The sequence below is a fragment of the Abramis brama genome (genome assembly GCF_963993115.1).
Source record: "Abramis brama genome assembly, chromosome: 4".
NCBI lineage: Eukaryota > Metazoa > Chordata > Actinopteri > Cypriniformes > Leuciscidae > Abramis > Abramis brama.
Genome location: NC_139966.1, coordinates 59,056,996 through 59,074,495, shown reverse-complemented (window position 1 = coordinate 59,074,495; position 17,500 = coordinate 59,056,996). Strand labels below are relative to the sequence as shown.

Sequence of the window (17,500 nt, the reverse complement as noted above, 5' to 3'; positions counted from 1 at the left end):
CTGGATCTGTTGTAACACACACACACACTCTCTCACACTCAAACTCACAGAGACACACTCTGTGTGTGTGTGTGTGTGTGTGTGTGTGTCAGCTGCTGCTCAGTGATTTTCCACCTGTGTGTGTCTGGAGCTAGGGTTATTTTAGGATGTGTGTTCTATGAATAGCTTCTGGTTCAGAGAGACAGACAGGTCTAACTTCAGAATTCAGACAGACAGGTCTAACTCAGTGTGTTCCTCTTGTTTGTGAGTGTTTGTGAGAGTGTGTGAGATTGTTTAGTTGCTGCATGCGAGAGAATAAATGCGGCCGTTTCCTCTTACAGACGCAGGAAGACATGCTGCTTAATTTAGCCTGTGAAACTCTCACTCACACACACACACACACACACACACACACACGCAGCCGTGTGACCCCAGAGACACACACACATGCAGCAGTGTGACCCCAGAGACACACACACACACACACACATGCAGCAGTGTGACCCCAGAGACGCACACACACAGTATCAGATGAGACACACACACAGACACACATCATGAAACATGCACAGCTCTGTGTCGGGTTACACATCAGCAGATGGTTGTGTGTGTGTGTGTGTTCTTCGACTTGATCCATCGCCTTCATCGATCATTGTGTGTGTGTGTTCGACTCGATGAATCCTCATTCATGAAGCTGTTGATGTTTGGCTGGAAACACAGATTTCATTTAATATTCTACAATATTATGATCTGCCTATGGGTGGGCGATGACGCAGTTTTCTTCTAGAAACAAACTTTGTTGCATTATTGTCCTGTTGTCTCTGTGAAGCTGCTGTGAAACAGTCTGTGTTGTAAAAAGTGCTGTATAAATAAAGCTGACTTGACTTGACAGATCATATGCAAATGAAAGTTAGTAGTTGTGAGAGCAGGACCGGTCTTTCCTCACTTGAGTGTGCATTACTGAGGGTATGTTTGTTTGTGTGTGTGTGTGTGTGTGTGTCTCGCTTCAGTCCCTGAGGCTGTTTAATATTCTGCTAATGATGGGAACAGATAAAACTGTGTGTAATATCACAGTGTGAGTGTGAGCGAGTGTGTGTGTGTGAGTGAGTGTGAGCGAGTGTGTGTGTGTGTGCGTGTATGAGTGAGCGAGTGTGTGTGAGTGAGTGAGTGAGTGAGTGTGAGCGAGTGTGAGTGAGCGAGTGAGCGAGCGAGTGAGTGATGAGTGTGTGTGTGAGTGAGTGATGAGTGTGTGAGTGAGCGAGTGAGTGTGTGTGAGTGAGTGTGAGCGAGTGTGTGTGTGTGTGCGTGTATGAGTGAGCGAGTGTGTGAGTGTGAGCGAGTGTGAGTGAGCGAGTGAGTGAGCGAGTGTGAGTGAGCGAGTGAGCGAGCGAGTGAGTGATGAGTGTGTGTGTGAGTGAGTGATGAGTGTGTGTGTGAGTGAGTGATGAGTGTGTGAGTGAGTGAGTGAGTGAGTGTGAGCGAGTGTGAGTGAGCGAGTGAGCGAGCGAGTGAGTGATGAGTGTGTGTGTGAGTGAGTGATGAGTGTGTGAGTGAGCGAGTGAGTGATGAGTGAGTGAGCGAGCGAGTGAGCGTGTGTGAGCGAGCGAGTGAGTGATGAGTGAGCGAGTGAGTGAGCGTGTGTGAGCGAGCGAGTGAGTGATGAGTGAGTGAGCGAGCGAGTGAGCGTGTGTGAGCGAGCGAGTGAGCGTGTGTGAGCGAGCGAGTGAGCGTGTGTGAGCGAGCGAGTGAGCGTGTGTGAGCGAGCGAGTGAGCGTGTGTGAGCGAGCGAGTGAGCGTGTGTGAGCGAGCGAGTGAGTGAGCGAGAGCCTGAGTGAGTGAGTGAGTGTGTGTGAGTGAGCGAGTGCGTGAGAGAGTGCGTGTGTGTGAGAGCGCATGTGAGAGTGTGAGAGAGAGAGAGTGAGTGAGTGAGATAGTGTGAGTGAGTGAGCGAGTGAGTGTGAGTGTGAGAGAGTGTGAGTGAGTAAGAGTGAGTGTGTGAGTGAGTGAATGTGTGTGAGAGAGTGAATGTGTGTGAGAGAGTGTGAGTGTGAGCGAGTGTGAGTGAATGTAAGTGAGTGTGAGAGAGTGAGTGTGTGTGTGTGTGTGAATGTGAGTGAGTGTGTGAGTGAGCGAGTGAGAGTGAATGTGAGTGAGTGAGTGTGTGTGAGCGAGTGAGAGAGTGTGTGTGTGTGTGAGTAAGAGTGAGAGTGTGAGTGAGTGTGTGTACAGTATGTGTGTGTACTGAGTGAGTGTGTGAGTGAGTAGTGAGTGTGTCAGTAGGTGTGTGTGTGTACAGTGTGTGTGTGTGTGTACAGTGTGTGTGTGTGTGTACAGTATGTGTGTGTACTGAGTGAGTGTGTGAGTGAGTAGTGAGTGTGTCAGTAGGTGTGTGTACAGTGTGTGTGTGTGTGTACAGTGTGTGTGTGTGTGTACAGTGTGTGTGTGTGTACAGTGTGTGTGTGTGTGTGTAGGACACACCTGTGCTGCAGGTAAGAGGAGCTGAAGTGCGTCAGAGCTGATCTAACTCTTCTCTCTGTTCTCAGTCTATAATGATCCAGCGTGAGACTCTTGACATGTAAATGGCGTCTAAAGTGCGAGATGCTGTTCTCTGGTACCAGAAGAAGGTGAGAGATCGATCTATCTTCATCTTTCTGTGTGTGAGTGTGTGTGTGTGATTGAGTGTTAGTGTGTGTGTGTCTGTGTGTGAGTGTGTGTGTGTGTGTGATTGAGTGTTAGTGTCTGTGTGTGATTGAGTGTTAGTGTGTGTGATTGAGTGTTAGTGTGTGTGTGTCTGTGTGTGATTGAGTGTTAGTGTGTGTGATTGAGTGTTAGTGTGTGTGTGTGTGTGTGTGTGTGTGTGTGTGTGTGTGAGTGTGAGACTGTGACGGTGTTTCCTGCATCAAACATGTTTAATCACAGAAACATGCAAGAACATGAAAAACACACCAATGCGCAACACGTCTGTCGATTACAGACAACAACAAGTGACTCACTGTGCAGCGCCAGCTCACACACACCTGAGCTTTATTTAGACTCTGTGAGAGAAGCAACACACTCACTCACTCACTCACTCACACACACACTCTCTTGTACATCTATCTTTGTGAGGACGTTCTTATCCTAACCCAGGCCTTTAAAGGCTCTCAGAAACTGACCGGCCGAAATGTCCTCAATTTACTCTTTAAACTCTAACAGTCCTCTCTCTCTCACACACACACACACACACACACACACACACACACTAGAGATGCAGTCCACACACACACACACACACACACACACACACACACACACACACACACACACACACTAGAGATGCAGTCCACACACACACACACACACACACACACACACACACACACACACACACACACACACTAGAGATGCAGTCCACACACACACACACACACACACACACACACACACACACACACACACACACTAGAGATGCAGTCCACACACACACACACACACACACACACACACACACACACACACACACACTAGAGATGCAGTCCACACACACACACACACACACACACACACACACACACACTAGAGATGCAGTCCTCACACACACACACACACACACACACACACACACACACACACACACTAGAGATGCAGTCCACACACACACACACACACACACTAGAGATGCAGTCCTCACACACACACACACACACACACACACACACACACTAGAGATGCAGTCCTCACACACACACACACACACACACACACACACACACTAGAGATGCAGTCCTCACACACACACACACACACACACACACACACACACTAGAGATGCAGTCCTCACACACACACACACACACTAGAGATGAAGTCCTCTCACACACACACTAGAGATGCAGTCCTCACACAGATAATTGTACACACACACTAGAGATGAAGTCCTCTCACACACACACTAGAGATGCAGTCCTCACACAGATAATTGTACACACACACTAGAGATGAAGTCCTCTCACACACACACTAGAGATGCAGTCCTCACACAGATAATTGTACACACACACTAGAGATGCGAGGATGATCTCCAACGTCACTCGAATCCGCAGCCAAAAACAAATCTTCCACCCGCACCAATAATCTTCTCTGATTTAAGAATCCGCACCTGATTACAATTATTCTGTGTTGTTACGCGTGATGATAAATACAGGGCTGCCAACTCTCACGCATTGACACTTTTCACACGCTCTCACGCCACACATCCATTTTCTCACGCACAGAAAATTGCGGAGCAAAGAGGTACTTTTAATATTAAACTAATTCTCAGCTCTTAGATTTCGTCAATTTTATTACGAAATTCAGACAAAAATACGTTTGGCACTTGTAAATGTGACGTGACAGATCGCTGAGCGCCTCAGTTCAAGTGCACGTGAACCGATCATCTGTTACTTTTTTATTTAAAGATGCAGTACAACTTACCGAAAGTATACATAATATCGACCAATTAGTGTTTTTCAACCACGGAAAGAGGTCAATATAACAGCAGGAGAACAATTATGTCACATAACGTTACATTTACCTCAGGAAAGCCATTTAATGACCATAGCATGTTAACTGAATAGAAAAAATAGCGAGAGGAGATTTTGCTGAGCACTATATTACATATTTATTATATTTTTACTTATGTCATTAAATAATTGTTATTATAACAAAAACTGCATTATATTTAATTTAATTATTTTTAACCTTTAATAATACCAGCAGATTGGGCCCTCTATGTTTACAGCATTAGGTGAGATTATTTTTTTAAATAAAATTAAAATAAACATGTATCCAAATTAGTCAATATTGAATCAAAATCGGAATCAAATCACAAGAATGGAATTGAAATCTTGAAATTTGTCAAGCAATAAAAACTGTATCCTACCAGTCATTGTACAATGTAAACATTGTAACATGTGTCGCTAAACTTCATAAAATTCTATTTAGTTACCAAATGTTTTGACAATCACAATTACACTTATTGTGATGCAATATTAGTTTTTACATAAGCCCCCCCCCCCCCCCCCCCCCCCCTCCACGCAAAAAAAAAAAAAATCTCACTCCAAGCTAACTCAAAAGTTGGCAGCCCTGTAAATGGATGTTGATGCGCGCATCTCTATGGTAACATGATACACTGATGAATGAGCGCTGCTTTTAAATGAACATTTCTTTCAAATGAAATTTATTTGACAGAATTTAATTTTCTAATGGCATAAACAGGCTTTACTCCCTTGAAACATAAACTGGAATATCACTGTTTCTGTCACTGCGACTTCCAGAACAGGCGAACACACACACACATTTTTTTATTTTGGGATATTTTGGGAATATTTAATTTAATTTTATCAATCAATAAATTCCATTAGAAACTAACCTTGTTGTATTATTTTAATTTAATACTGTGAAGCTGCTTTGATACAATCTGTATTGTGAAAAGCACTATACAAATAAACTTGACTTGACTTGACACACACACACGCGCGCACATAAACACTTCACAACCGTTGCATATTACACACCCAGCACTTGATTCATCCTCGTTAACCACTTCGCTAAAACACTCACACACGGTACTTTTCTTTCTTTCCTTCCTTTTGTTTTGTTTTTAATTATTATTTTTTATTTCACTCTCGGACCGGCTCCATTTCTGCTTAAACAAGCGGATCCTGCGCAGCGTATATCTTAAAGAGAGTGTAAATTAGTGCCTGTCTGACTGGCGGAAAAAATTACATTTTAGACATGCTCATATTTTAGAGAATGTAGTTAATATTTTTGTTAATAATGATTTACCATATCCACCCGCGACCCACCCGAAATTAATCAGAATGTTATTTTAATATGCCTACTTGACCCGCCCGATCCGCGCATCACTAACACACACACACACACACTCTCTCTCTCACTCACACACACACACTCTCTCTCACACACACACACAAAATCAATTTCTCTCTCTCTCTCACACACACTCACTCACTCACTCACTCTCTCTCTCTCACACACACACACACACACACACACTCTCACTCTCTCTCTCTCACACACACACACACACACACACACACACACTCTTTCATACACACTCTCTCTCTCACACACCCACACACTCTCACTCACTCACTCACTCACACTCTCTCTCTCGCTCACACACTCACACTCACACACACACATACACACACATAGGTCGTGCACTCGCTGTATGTTTAATGAGACTGAACTCATGAATTATTGAGTGTTTTCCACCGTGTGTCATGTGACTTCAGCATCTCAGTCTTCACCTCCAGTGTGGAAATGGCACTGTGCTGCTGTCACCCCCGGCAACAATCAGACCAATCAGAGCTGTCGTCCCCGGCAACAATCAGACCAATCAGAGCTGCCGCTGCTCGTGGATCACACACATTTATACTCATGACACTGACACGCTAAACCAGTAACCCTTTATTAGCCGTCGGCTCGTTAAACACACGTGCTCCGGGTTACAGTGTGAATCTGACTGTCAGCGTCATGATCGATCACTGCGTTTACACCACAACTAAACACTCAAGACGAGTGTGTGTGTCTGTTCAGATGTTTAAACACATGAATGCTGTTCAGATCATGTCTGATGTTAAACCTGTCTGTCTCTCTTCTGTGTGTGTCAGATCGGTGCGTATGACCAGCAGATATGGGAGAAATCAGTGGAACAGAGAGAGATCAAGGTAACCTGTGTGTGTGTGTGTGTGTGTGTTAGAGTGAGTGAGTGAGTGAGTGAGTGAGTGAGAGTGTGTGTGTGTGTGTGTAGTTTTCTTCTTCCTCTTAAACGTCTCTCGCTCTATCACCTTTCTCTCCTCAGTTCATTAGACGGGTGAGTACCGCTGCCGCTCTCAGCCTGTAGGTGGCGCTGCGTGTGTGTGTGTCTGTGTGTGTCAGACTGGCTTTGATGTCTTCACACAACTGGATGCTTGTGTGTGTATGAGAGCATGTTTAGACAAGGTCACATCAGTAACGACTGTCATGTACTGTCATGTAACTTCGGCAGACATTAAACTCCTCACTGATGATGATGATGATGATGATGAAGATGGGTCTCAAGTGTAGCAGCTTAGAGTTTGTGTTGCGCTATGACTCGTGTGTGTGTGTGTGTGTGTGTGTGTGTGTGTGTGGCCGAATGTCTTGCGTAACGAGGGATAGGCAGACAAATATATAGAGGGCAGAAAGTGATTAGAGCGCGAAACCGGGGCCTCAATAGAGCGCAAGACCGGGCCCTAAATAGAGCGCGAGACTGGGCCCTCAATAGAGCGCGAGACTGGGCCCTCAATAGAGCGCAAGACCAGGGCCTCAATAGAGCGCGAGACTGGGCCCTCAATAGAGCGCGAGACTGGGGCCTCAATAGAGCGCGAGACTGGGCCCTCAATAGAGCGCAAGACCAGGGCCTCAATAGAGCGCAAGACCGGGCCCTAAATAGAGCGCGAGACTGGGCCCTCAATAGAGCGCGAGACTGGGGCCTCAATAGAGCGCAAGACCGGGCCCTAAATAGAGCGCAAGACCAGGGCCTCAATAGAGCGCAAGACCGGGCCCTAAATAGAGCGCAAGACCGGGGCCTCAATAGAGCGCGAGACTGGGCCCTCAATAGAGCGCAAGACCAGGGCCTCAATAGAGCGCAAGACCGGGCCCTAAATAGAGCGCGAGACTGGGCCCTCAATAGAGCGCGAGACTGGGGCCTCAATAGAGCGCGAGACTGGGGCCTCAATAGAGCGCAAGACCGGGCCCTCAATAGAGCGCAAGACCAGGGCCTCAATAGAGCGCAAGACCGGGCCCTAAATAGAGCGCGAGACTGGGGCCTCAATAGAGCGCGAGACTGGGGCCTCAATAGTGTGCGAGACCGGGGCCTCAATAGAGCGCGAGACTGGGGCCTCAATAGTGTGCGAGACCAGACTTTTGAAAATTGTATGACGTAGCCTAGAATATTTGCTGCAAAACTATGTGAAAATCACCCTGACTGCTCATTCAGATAAGACAATATATTGATTTAAAAATTTTACGACGTGTTTTGTGTTAGAAAGCTTTATGCGCAAGCTCATTAATATGTAAGCTTTTCTCACCTGAGAAAGACAAAGAACCTCCCCTAACGGCCCTATTAGGAGCTATCAGGCCCCTGTCATTATGAGCAACCTTGCACAATACTGTAAATGAGGAGATTTAAAAAAGAATGGCTTTTAAATTGTTTGGATTTATTTACAACACAACATAATCCAAAGATACACAACAAATGCCAAAAAAGCACTTCAAAGACAGAGACCTTTGTGCCATTCCTAAAAACATTGTACATACCTTTCATTTCCAAGATTTTCACTTTACCGTGTTCACGTACAGAGACTCATGTGAATGTTGAAGTCCTCAGTGGCATCTGGGCCCTGAAAAAAAAAAAGTGAACATACTGATATCAAGAGAAAGGCCTGCACGATTTTGGAAATAAATATTAGATTTTTCTGGTTAAAATTGCTTTTTAAAATTCCTTTTTAAAATTCACAGAATACACACACACACACACACACACAAATGTTTCCAACAATATATAATATAATGATGAACACCAGGTTTGTTGTGCCTGTAGGCATAAGGTATATGCGCAGTGCCAGATAAAATAATAATAACAATAAATAACCTATAGCAGTATAAATCTTCCAAAAGATTTCAGTAACAACTAAGCTAGAGAAAAATATATTGATTATCATGTTACTTCAAATGTTTCCATCCGTTATGATGATATGAAATGAGATAATAATAAAAACATGAAGCCGTTTGGTGCGTTTTGCTTTCATCCAAAATATGATGTGTACATTCAAACGCGATCGCGCAGGAAAATATGATACATTCAAACGCGATCGCTATCAAAAATATGATACATTCAAACGCGATCGCGCTCAAATATAAAACATTATGGTTACCATATACATATCTACGTTTGAGCAGATATCCACAAACACAGTAACAGTAAACACGGGTCTAAATATTATAATATTCCCCATATATCTAGCAACAGTTCAACTGCAACGTGACATTTATGCAACAATAACAAACTAATATGTAAGAATTTCTTACCTTACACCTTTCTTGTCTTCAAATCGCGTTCTTTTTCTTCTGAGGTAGCCTAAATCCAATGTAAGCTCAGGCACGTCTTTCAAACTCGACGAAAAGTGAAGTGAAGTGTTTTGTTGTTGAGGTAATGAGCGAGACGCGGTCCATGTGGAGATTTGCATGTGAATATCTTTTGCGCGAGTGGGCGTGGCCAAATTAACTGTAATGAGGAAGCGTTTGAGAAGCTGGACATCTTGTTGGTTTTATACAAATTACTTAAACAGAGAATATTTGTTTTCGTTTTGAATCCGATCATTTAAAAGTACACACTTAAATGTTTATAAAGGTATATGGCTCATAAATGTGTGACAAGTATTCACTGAGTTTTCAGTTTATAGACGTGCTCAAGAAAAAAAAGTTCACCGCGACGGAGAGGCAGAACGCACACCCTGTTTATTTTCTTTATTTTACAAAAGCACAATGTTTTGGTTTGATTGTAAGTGGACACATACAAAAGGAGAAATATCACAGATTCTTTTTTTATATTTCTTTTTTCTGTATGACTATAAATGACTGAGTAATTTAAGTTTATAGTGCTACAATGTGGAGAAAATCCAGCAAAACGCGCCCGCGCGTTTGTCGACCTCAGAGGGTTAAACTCCTCACTGATGATGATGAAGACGGGTCTCATGTGTAGCAGCTTAGAGTGAATCTCATTCAGATTGTTTTTGTTTGTGTTGCGCTATGACTCGTGTGTGTGTGTGTGTGTGTGTGTGTGTGTGTGTGTGTGTGTGTGTCCGAATGTCTTGCGTAACGAGGGATAGGCAGACAAATATAAAGAGGGCAGAAAGTGATTCGACTCGTTCTGCTCGCCAGACCGGGCCCTCAATAGCTGGAAAGCTGGATTAACTTTGGCAGACATTAAACTCCTCACTGATGATGATGATGATGTCTTGCATAACGAGGGATAGGCAGACAAATATAACCAGGACGAGACCGGGCCCTCAATAGAGCGCGAGACCGGGCCCTCAATAGAGCGCGAGACCGGGCCCTCAATAGAGCGCGAGACCGGGGCCTCAATAGAGCGCGAGACCGGGCCCTCAATAGAGCGCGAGAACGGGGCCTCAATAGAGCGCGAGAACGGGGCCTCAATAGAGCGCGAGACCGGGGCCTCAATAGAGCGCGAGACCGGGGCCTCAATAGAGCGCGAGACCGGGGCCTCAATAGAGCGCGAGACCGGGGCCTCAATAGAGCGCGAGACCGGGGCCTCAATAGAGCGCGAGACCGGGGCCTCAATAGAGCGCGAGACCGGGGCCTCAATAGAGCGCGAGAACGGGGCCCTCAATAGAGTGCGAGAACGGGGCCTCAATAGAGCGCGAGAACGGGGCCTCAATAGAGCGCGAGACCGGGCCCTCAATAGAGTGCGAGAACGGGGCCTCAATAGAGCGTATCACAGCGGTGTTTGCGTGTGAATAAAATCAGTTCTAAATTCCTAATAATCTGTGGTATTAAATGTGTGCGTGACTGAAGGAGAAGAGTATGTAATTGCTCTACTCATGAATTGACTAATTAAACTCATATGAAGTGTGTGACACGCATGGTTTCAGTGTGAATGAATGATGTTTGACAGAGACTGTGTGTTAATCTCTCTCTCTCTCTTTCTCTCTCTCTCTTTCTCTCTCTCTCTCTCTCTCTCTCTCTCTCTCTCTCTCTCTCTAGGGTCTGAGGAACAAACCGAAGAAGACGGGTCACGTGAAGCCAGACCTGATTGACGTGGATCTGGTCAGAGGTCAGACACACACACACACACACACAGATTTCTCTGCGTTCACAGTTTCACCGGTCATCAGGTCGTAGGTCGTGACCAGTGGTGTGTTTATCTGTCAGGTTCTGCGTTTGCTAAAGCGAAGCCCGAGAGCCCGTGGACAGCTCTGACCCGGAAGGGTATCGTCAGGGTGGTGTTCTTCCCCTTCTTCTTCCGCTGGTGGATCCAGGTCACGTCCAGGACCGTCTTCTACCTGCTGCTGTCTCTCTACCTGCTGCAGGGTGTGTGTGTGTGTGTGTGTGTGTGTGTGTGAGAGAGAGAGAGAGAGAGAGAGAGAGAGAGAGAGAGAAAGAGAAAGAGAACACCTGCTGCTGTCTCTCTACCTGCTGCAGGGTGTGTGTGTGAGAGAGAGAGAGAGAGAACACCTGCTGCTGTCTCTCTACCTGCTGCAGGGTGTGTGTGTGTGTGTGTGTGTGAGAGAGAGAGAGAGAACACGCCTGTGATTTACATGTGGCTTGTCCTTCTGAATCTGTCTCTACACGTCCCTCCTTCAGGTTTAGTGTAAACTGATCTCCAGCAATAACAAAACACACCAATCTCACTCATCCAGAATCTCAGAAATAACCAGTAGTGCGAATGCAACCAGGAAAACGTTCCTAGGGGAACCCTTAGTTCTCGGGGAACCACCCTGGTGGCTCGAGATCCTATAACGGAGTTCCTATAACAGGAATTTAAACCTCATTTAAAATATGGATCTCCTCGCTTAAAAGATGGATAGCGCTACAGCGAGCTAACCCCAACCCTAACTACAGCGAGCTAACCCTAACCCTAGCGAGCTAACCCTAACTACAGCGAGCTATATGGAACAGAGGGAAACGCTTGCCGTCAGACTCCCTTAAACCTCCCTCAATCTCAAATCCATAATCACCTTGATGATGAACCTGACATTGCCGAGGTGTTATCCACCATTGAAAGTATGAATAAAGGAAAGGCACCAGGTGCAGATTAAATAACAAATGAGCTGCTACAAGCGGGTCTAATCCCGTTAGCCAGTCATCTTCACCAACTCATTCTGAAATGCTGACATGCCAAACAAGTTCCACAAGATTTCAAAGACGCAACGATCACCACTCTGTATAAGAAAAAAGGTGATCGTGGTGACTAACAATCATCGAGGTGTTTCATTGCTGTCTGTCACTGGCAAAGTACTTGCTCGTATCCTACTGAAACGCTAGCAGGAAATCGCTGAAGATTCATATCCAGAATCGCAGTGCGGGTTCCGACCACAACGATCAACCACTGATATGACCTTTGCTGTCCAACAACTACAAGAGAAGTCACGAGAGCAGCGGCAACCGCTTTACATGGCTTTAGTTGACTTAACAAAAGCTTTTGACTTACGTGGACAGAAAATCTCTTTTCCTGGTCCTTGAGAAAGCTGGCTGTCCTCCTACTCTACTCTTACTGATTCAGTCACTTCATGACGTGTGCTGGGTGAAGTTTGGCGGTGAGCTGTCTGGTACGTTTCCCATCAGACGAGGTGTAAAACAAGGCTGTGTATTAGCGCCGACATTGTTCGGTATTTTCTTCTCCTAAGTATTCAAAAGAGAGTATGAAGACCTGGACAACAATACTGGTGTCTCCCTATTGTCACGTAACGATGGAAATTTCTTCAATCTGTCTCGTTTCAAAGCTAAAACCAAGACCCAGCAATTTGTTGTGTGTGAACCACTCTATGCCGATGATGCGCGTCATCTCCGGATCAGCTTCAAATCCTGATAGATCGATTTGCTGAATCATGTGACAAATTTAGACTAAAGTCAGAGTCTATGAAGCCTGTGTCCTGAGCGTTCTCCTCTACGGAGCAGAAAGCTGGCCAACTATCGCCCACAAGAAAGTAGACTCAGTGCTTTCACACCAGAAACCCACGGTTCATCATAGGAAAAACCTGGGAAGACAAGATAACAAACGAGGAACTCTTTCAGATAACTAATTCAGGACCTCTATCATCAAGGCTCAAATTCTTCCGTCTCAGATGGGCATGTGAACAGAATGCCACCATTCCGCATCCCTCACTCTATCTTCCCGCATCCCTCACTCTATCCTCCCGCATCCCTCACTCTATACTCCCGCATCCCTCACTCTATCCTCCCGCATCCCTCACTCTATCCTCCCGCATCCCTCACTCTATCCTCCCGCATCCCTCACTCTATCCTCCCGCCCTCACTCTATCCTCCCGCATCCCTCACTCTGTCCTCCCGCATCCCTCACTCTGTCCTCCCGCATCCCTCACTCTATCCTCCCGCATCCCTCACTCTATCCTCCATCCCTCACTCTATCCTCCCGCATCCCTCACTCTATCCTCCCTCACTCTATCCTCCCGCATCCCTCACTCTATCCTCCCGCATCCCTCACTCTATCCTCCCACATCCCTCACTCTATCCTCCCGCATCCCTCACTCTATCCTCCATCCCTCACTCTATCCTCCCGCATCCCTCACTCTATCCTCCATCCCTCACTCTATCCTCCCGCATCCCTCACTCTATCCTCCATCCCTCACTCTATCCACCCGCATCCCTCACTCTATCCTCCCGCATCCCTCACTCTATCCTCCATCCCTCACTCTATCCTCCCGCATCCCTCACTCTATCCTCCCGCATCCCTCACTCTGTCCTCCCGCATCCCTCTCTCTGTCCTCCCGCATCCCTCACTCTGTCCTCCCGCATCCCTCACTCTATCCTCCCGCATCCCTCACTCTATCCTCCTGCATCCCTCACTCTGTCCTCCCGCATCCCTCACTCTGTCCTCCCGCATCCCTCACTCTATCCTCCCGCATCCCTCACTCTATCCTCCCGCATCCCTCACTCTGTCCTCCCGCATCCCTCACTCTATCCTCCCGCATCCCTCACTCTATCCTCCTGCATCCCTCACTCTGTCCTCCCGCATCCCTCACTCTATCCTCCCGCATCCCTCACTCTGTCCTCCCGCATCCCTCACTCTGTCCTCCCGCATCCTTCACTCTGTCCTCCCGCATCCCTCAATCTGTCCTCCCGCATCCCTCACTCTGTCCTCCCGCATCCCTCACTCTGTCCTCCCGCATCCCTCACTCTGTCCTCCCGCATCCCTCACTCTATCCTCCATCCCTCACTCTGTCCTCCCGCATCCCTCACTCTATCCTCCATCCCTCACTCTGTCCTCCCGCATCCCTCACTCTATCCTCCATCCCTCACTCTATCCTCCCGCATCCCTCACTCTGTCCTCCCGCATCCCTCACTCTGTCCTCCCGCATCCCTCACTCTATCCTCCATCCCTCACTCTGTCCTCCCGCATCCCTCACTCTATCCTCCATCCCTCACTCTGTCCTCCCGCATCCCTCACTCTATCCTCCATCCCTCACTCTATCCTCCCGCATCCCTCACTCTATCCTCCCGCATCCCTCACTCTATCCTCCCGCATCCCTCACTCTGTCCTCCCGCATCCCGCATCCCTCACTCTATCCTCCATCCCTCACTCTGTCCTCCCGCATCCCTCACTCTATCCTCCATCCCTCACTCTATCCTCCCGCATCCCTCACTCTATCCTCCCGCATCCCTCACTCTATCCTCCCGCATCCCTCACTCTATCCTCCCGCATCCCTCACTCTATCCTCCCGCATCCCTCACTCTGTCCTCCCGCATCCCTCTCTCTGTCCTCCCGCATCCCTCACTCTGTCCTCCCGCATCCCTCACTCTATCCTCCCGCATCCCTCACTCTGTCCTCCCGCATCCCTCACTCTGTCCTCCCGCATCCCTCACTCTGTCCTCCCGCATCCCTCTCTCTGTCCTCCCGCATCCCTCACTCTGTCCTCCCGCATCCCTCACTCTGTCCTCCCGCATCCTTCACTCTGTCCTCCCGCATCCCTCAATCTGTCCTCCCGCATCCCTCACTCTGTCCTCCCGCATCCCTCACTCTGTCCTCCCGCATCCCTCACTCTGTCCTCCCGCATCCCTCACTCTATCCTCCATCCCTCACTCTGTCCTCCCGCATCCCTCACTCTATCCTCCATCCCTCACTCTGTCCTCCCGCATCCCTCACTCTATCCTCCATCCCTCACTCTATCCTCCCGCATCCCTCACTCTATCCTCCCGCATCCCTCACTCTGTCCTCCCGCATCCCGCATCCCTCACTCTATCCTCCATCCCTCACTCTGTCCTCCCGCATCCCTCACTCTATCCTCCATCCCTCACTCTATCCTCCCGCATCCCTCACTCTATCCTCCCGCATCCCTCACTCTATCCTCCATCCCTCACTCTATCCTCCCGCATCCCTCACTCTGTCCTCCCGCATCCCTCACTCTGTCCTCCCGCATCCCTCACTCTGTCCTCCCGCATCCCTCACTCTGTCCTCCCGCATCCCTCACTCTGTCCTCCCGCATCCCTCTCTCTGTCCTCCCGCATCCCTCTCTCTGTCCTCCCGCATCCCTCACTCTGTCCTCCCGCATCCCTCACTCTATCCTCCCGCATCCCTCTCTCTGTCCTCCCGCATCCCTCACTCTGTCCTCCCGCATCCCTCACTCTGTCCTCCCGCATCCCTCACTCTGTCCTCCCGCATCCCTCACTCTATCCTCCCGCATCCCTCACTCTGTCCTCCCGCATCCCTCACTCTATCCTCCATCCCTCACTCTATCCTCCCGCATCCCTCACTCTATCCTCCATCCCTCACTCTATCCTCCATCCCTCACTCTATCCTCCCGCATCCCTCACTCTATCCTCCATCCCTCACTCTATCCTCCATCCCTCACTCTATCCTCCATCCCTCACTCTATCCTCCCGCATCCCTCACTCTATCCTCCATCCCTCACTCTATCCTCCATCCCTCACTCTATCCTCCCGCATCCCTCACTCTATCCTCCCGCATCCCTCACTCTGTCCTCCCGCATCCCGCATCCCTCACTCTATCCTCCATCCCTCACTCTGTCCTCCCGCATCCCTCACTCTATCCTCCATCCCTCACTCTATCCTCCCGCATCCCTCACTCTATCCTCCCGCATCCCTCACTCTATCCTCCATCCCTCACTCTATCCTCCCGCATCCCTCACTCTATCCTCCCGCATCCCTCACTCTGTCCTCCCGCATCCCTCTCTCTGTCCTCCCGCATCCCTCACTCTGTCCTCCCGCATCCCTCACTCTGTCCTCCCGCATCCCTCACTCTGTCCTCCCGCATCCCTCACTCTGTCCTCCCGCATCCCTCACTCTGTCCTCCCGCATCCCTCTCTCTGTCCTCCCGCATCCCTCTCTCTGTCCTCCCGCATCCCTCACTCTGTCCTCCCGCATCCCTCACTCTATCCTCCCGCATCCCTCTCTCTGTCCTCCCGCATCCCTCACTCTGTCCTCCCGCATCCCTCACTCTGTCCTCCCGCATCCCTCACTCTGTCCTCCCGCATCCCTCACTCTATCCTCCCGCATCCCTCACTCTGTCCTCCCGCATCCCTCACTCTGTCCTCCCGCATCCCTCACTCTGTCCTCCCGCATCCCTCACTCTATCCTCCCGCATCCCTCACTCTGTCCTCCCGCATCCCTCACTCTGTCCTCCCGCATCCCTCACTCTATCCTCCCGCATCCCTCACTCTGTCCTCCCGCATCCCTCACTCTATCCTCCATGGCGTTCTGGAAGAGGGAATTCGTCACACTGGTAGACCAAAGCTTCGCTTTAAAAATGTACTCAAACGAGACCTTGAAGACTTTGGCATACAACCTGAATCCTGGAATCGGGATCAGTGGAGGGCTCAACTTCACACAGGAAGACAACTAGACCACGCCAACAACCTTCAAAAGTTGAGGGAAAGACGGTTGAAGTCAATCAACATGGACTAATGTGAACTACCCTAACATTGTGTGTGTGTGTGTGTGTTTCAGTGGTGGCAGCGCTGTTGTTCTTCAGTGTCTCCTCTCCTCATGGTGTGTGTGTGTGTGTTTCAGTGGTGGCAGCGCTGTTGTTCTTCAGTGTCTCCTCTCCTCATGGTGTGTGTGTGTGTGTGTTTCAGTGGTGGCAGCGCTGTTGTTCTTCAGTGTCTCCTCTCCTCATGGCGTTCCCGTCACCGAGGTGTTCGGCTCCGTCTGGCTGATGCTGCTGTTGGGAACTGTTCACTGCCAGATCGTCTCCACACACACACACACACACACTCCCAAACCCAGCGGCGGGAGGAGGCGCAGGTCAGACTCTCTCTCTTCAGCTAATGCTCATGTGTGTGTGTTTCCTTCTGAAGACACAGGTCAGACAGTTGAACACTAATGCTCTCTTGTCTTCATTATTAGTGTCAGCATCATTTAAATAGATCCTTTACAACCACAAATGATCAGTCATATTCCAGAAGCATGAATAGAAATGAATTCACAAATTCTTGAATCATTAATGCTGAGTTTCTTCATCTCGGCGGAGTCCTCGTCTCTCTCAGGCCTTTCTCTCCTCTTGACTCTGGGAATCCAGCGCTCTGATCTTTGAGGTCAAAGTTTGTCCTGATTTGCCTTTTCTAAGTATTCTGCACTTTTACTGTCTCTCTCGCTAAAGGAAGTTGAGGAAAGCGGCTCATTTGGACATTCATAGGGAAGGCGACGGCTCTAGCACTACCGATAACACACAGGAGGGGTCGCAGGGGTCACAGGGGTCGCAGGGGTCGCGAGGTCTCGTCTTCTTCTGCAGAGACTT

At 48.5% G+C, this 17,500-nt stretch overlaps 1 protein-coding gene across 2 annotated transcripts in view; it reads left to right on the top strand.

Annotated features, from left to right (window-relative positions):
* Positions 1-17,500, top strand: part of LOC311080863 (protein PHTF2) — a 35,693-nt gene that overhangs the window by 1,784 nt on the left and 16,409 nt on the right. The window contains exons 2-7 of one of the 2 annotated variants that reach the window (XM_084111036.1): positions 2,523-2,603; positions 6,636-6,692; positions 6,827-6,838; positions 10,771-10,840; positions 10,939-11,097; positions 16,839-17,007. In XM_084111036.1, the coding sequence (XP_083967162.1) occupies positions 2,559-2,603; positions 6,636-6,692; positions 6,827-6,838; positions 10,771-10,840; positions 10,939-11,097; positions 16,839-17,007 (512 nt within the window). In that variant the 5' untranslated portion in view covers positions 2,523-2,558. The remainder of the gene's footprint in view (positions 1-2,522; positions 2,604-6,635; positions 6,693-6,826; positions 6,839-10,770; positions 10,841-10,938; positions 11,098-16,838; positions 17,008-17,500) is intronic. The other variant, XM_084111037.1, reaches the window with a different exon arrangement.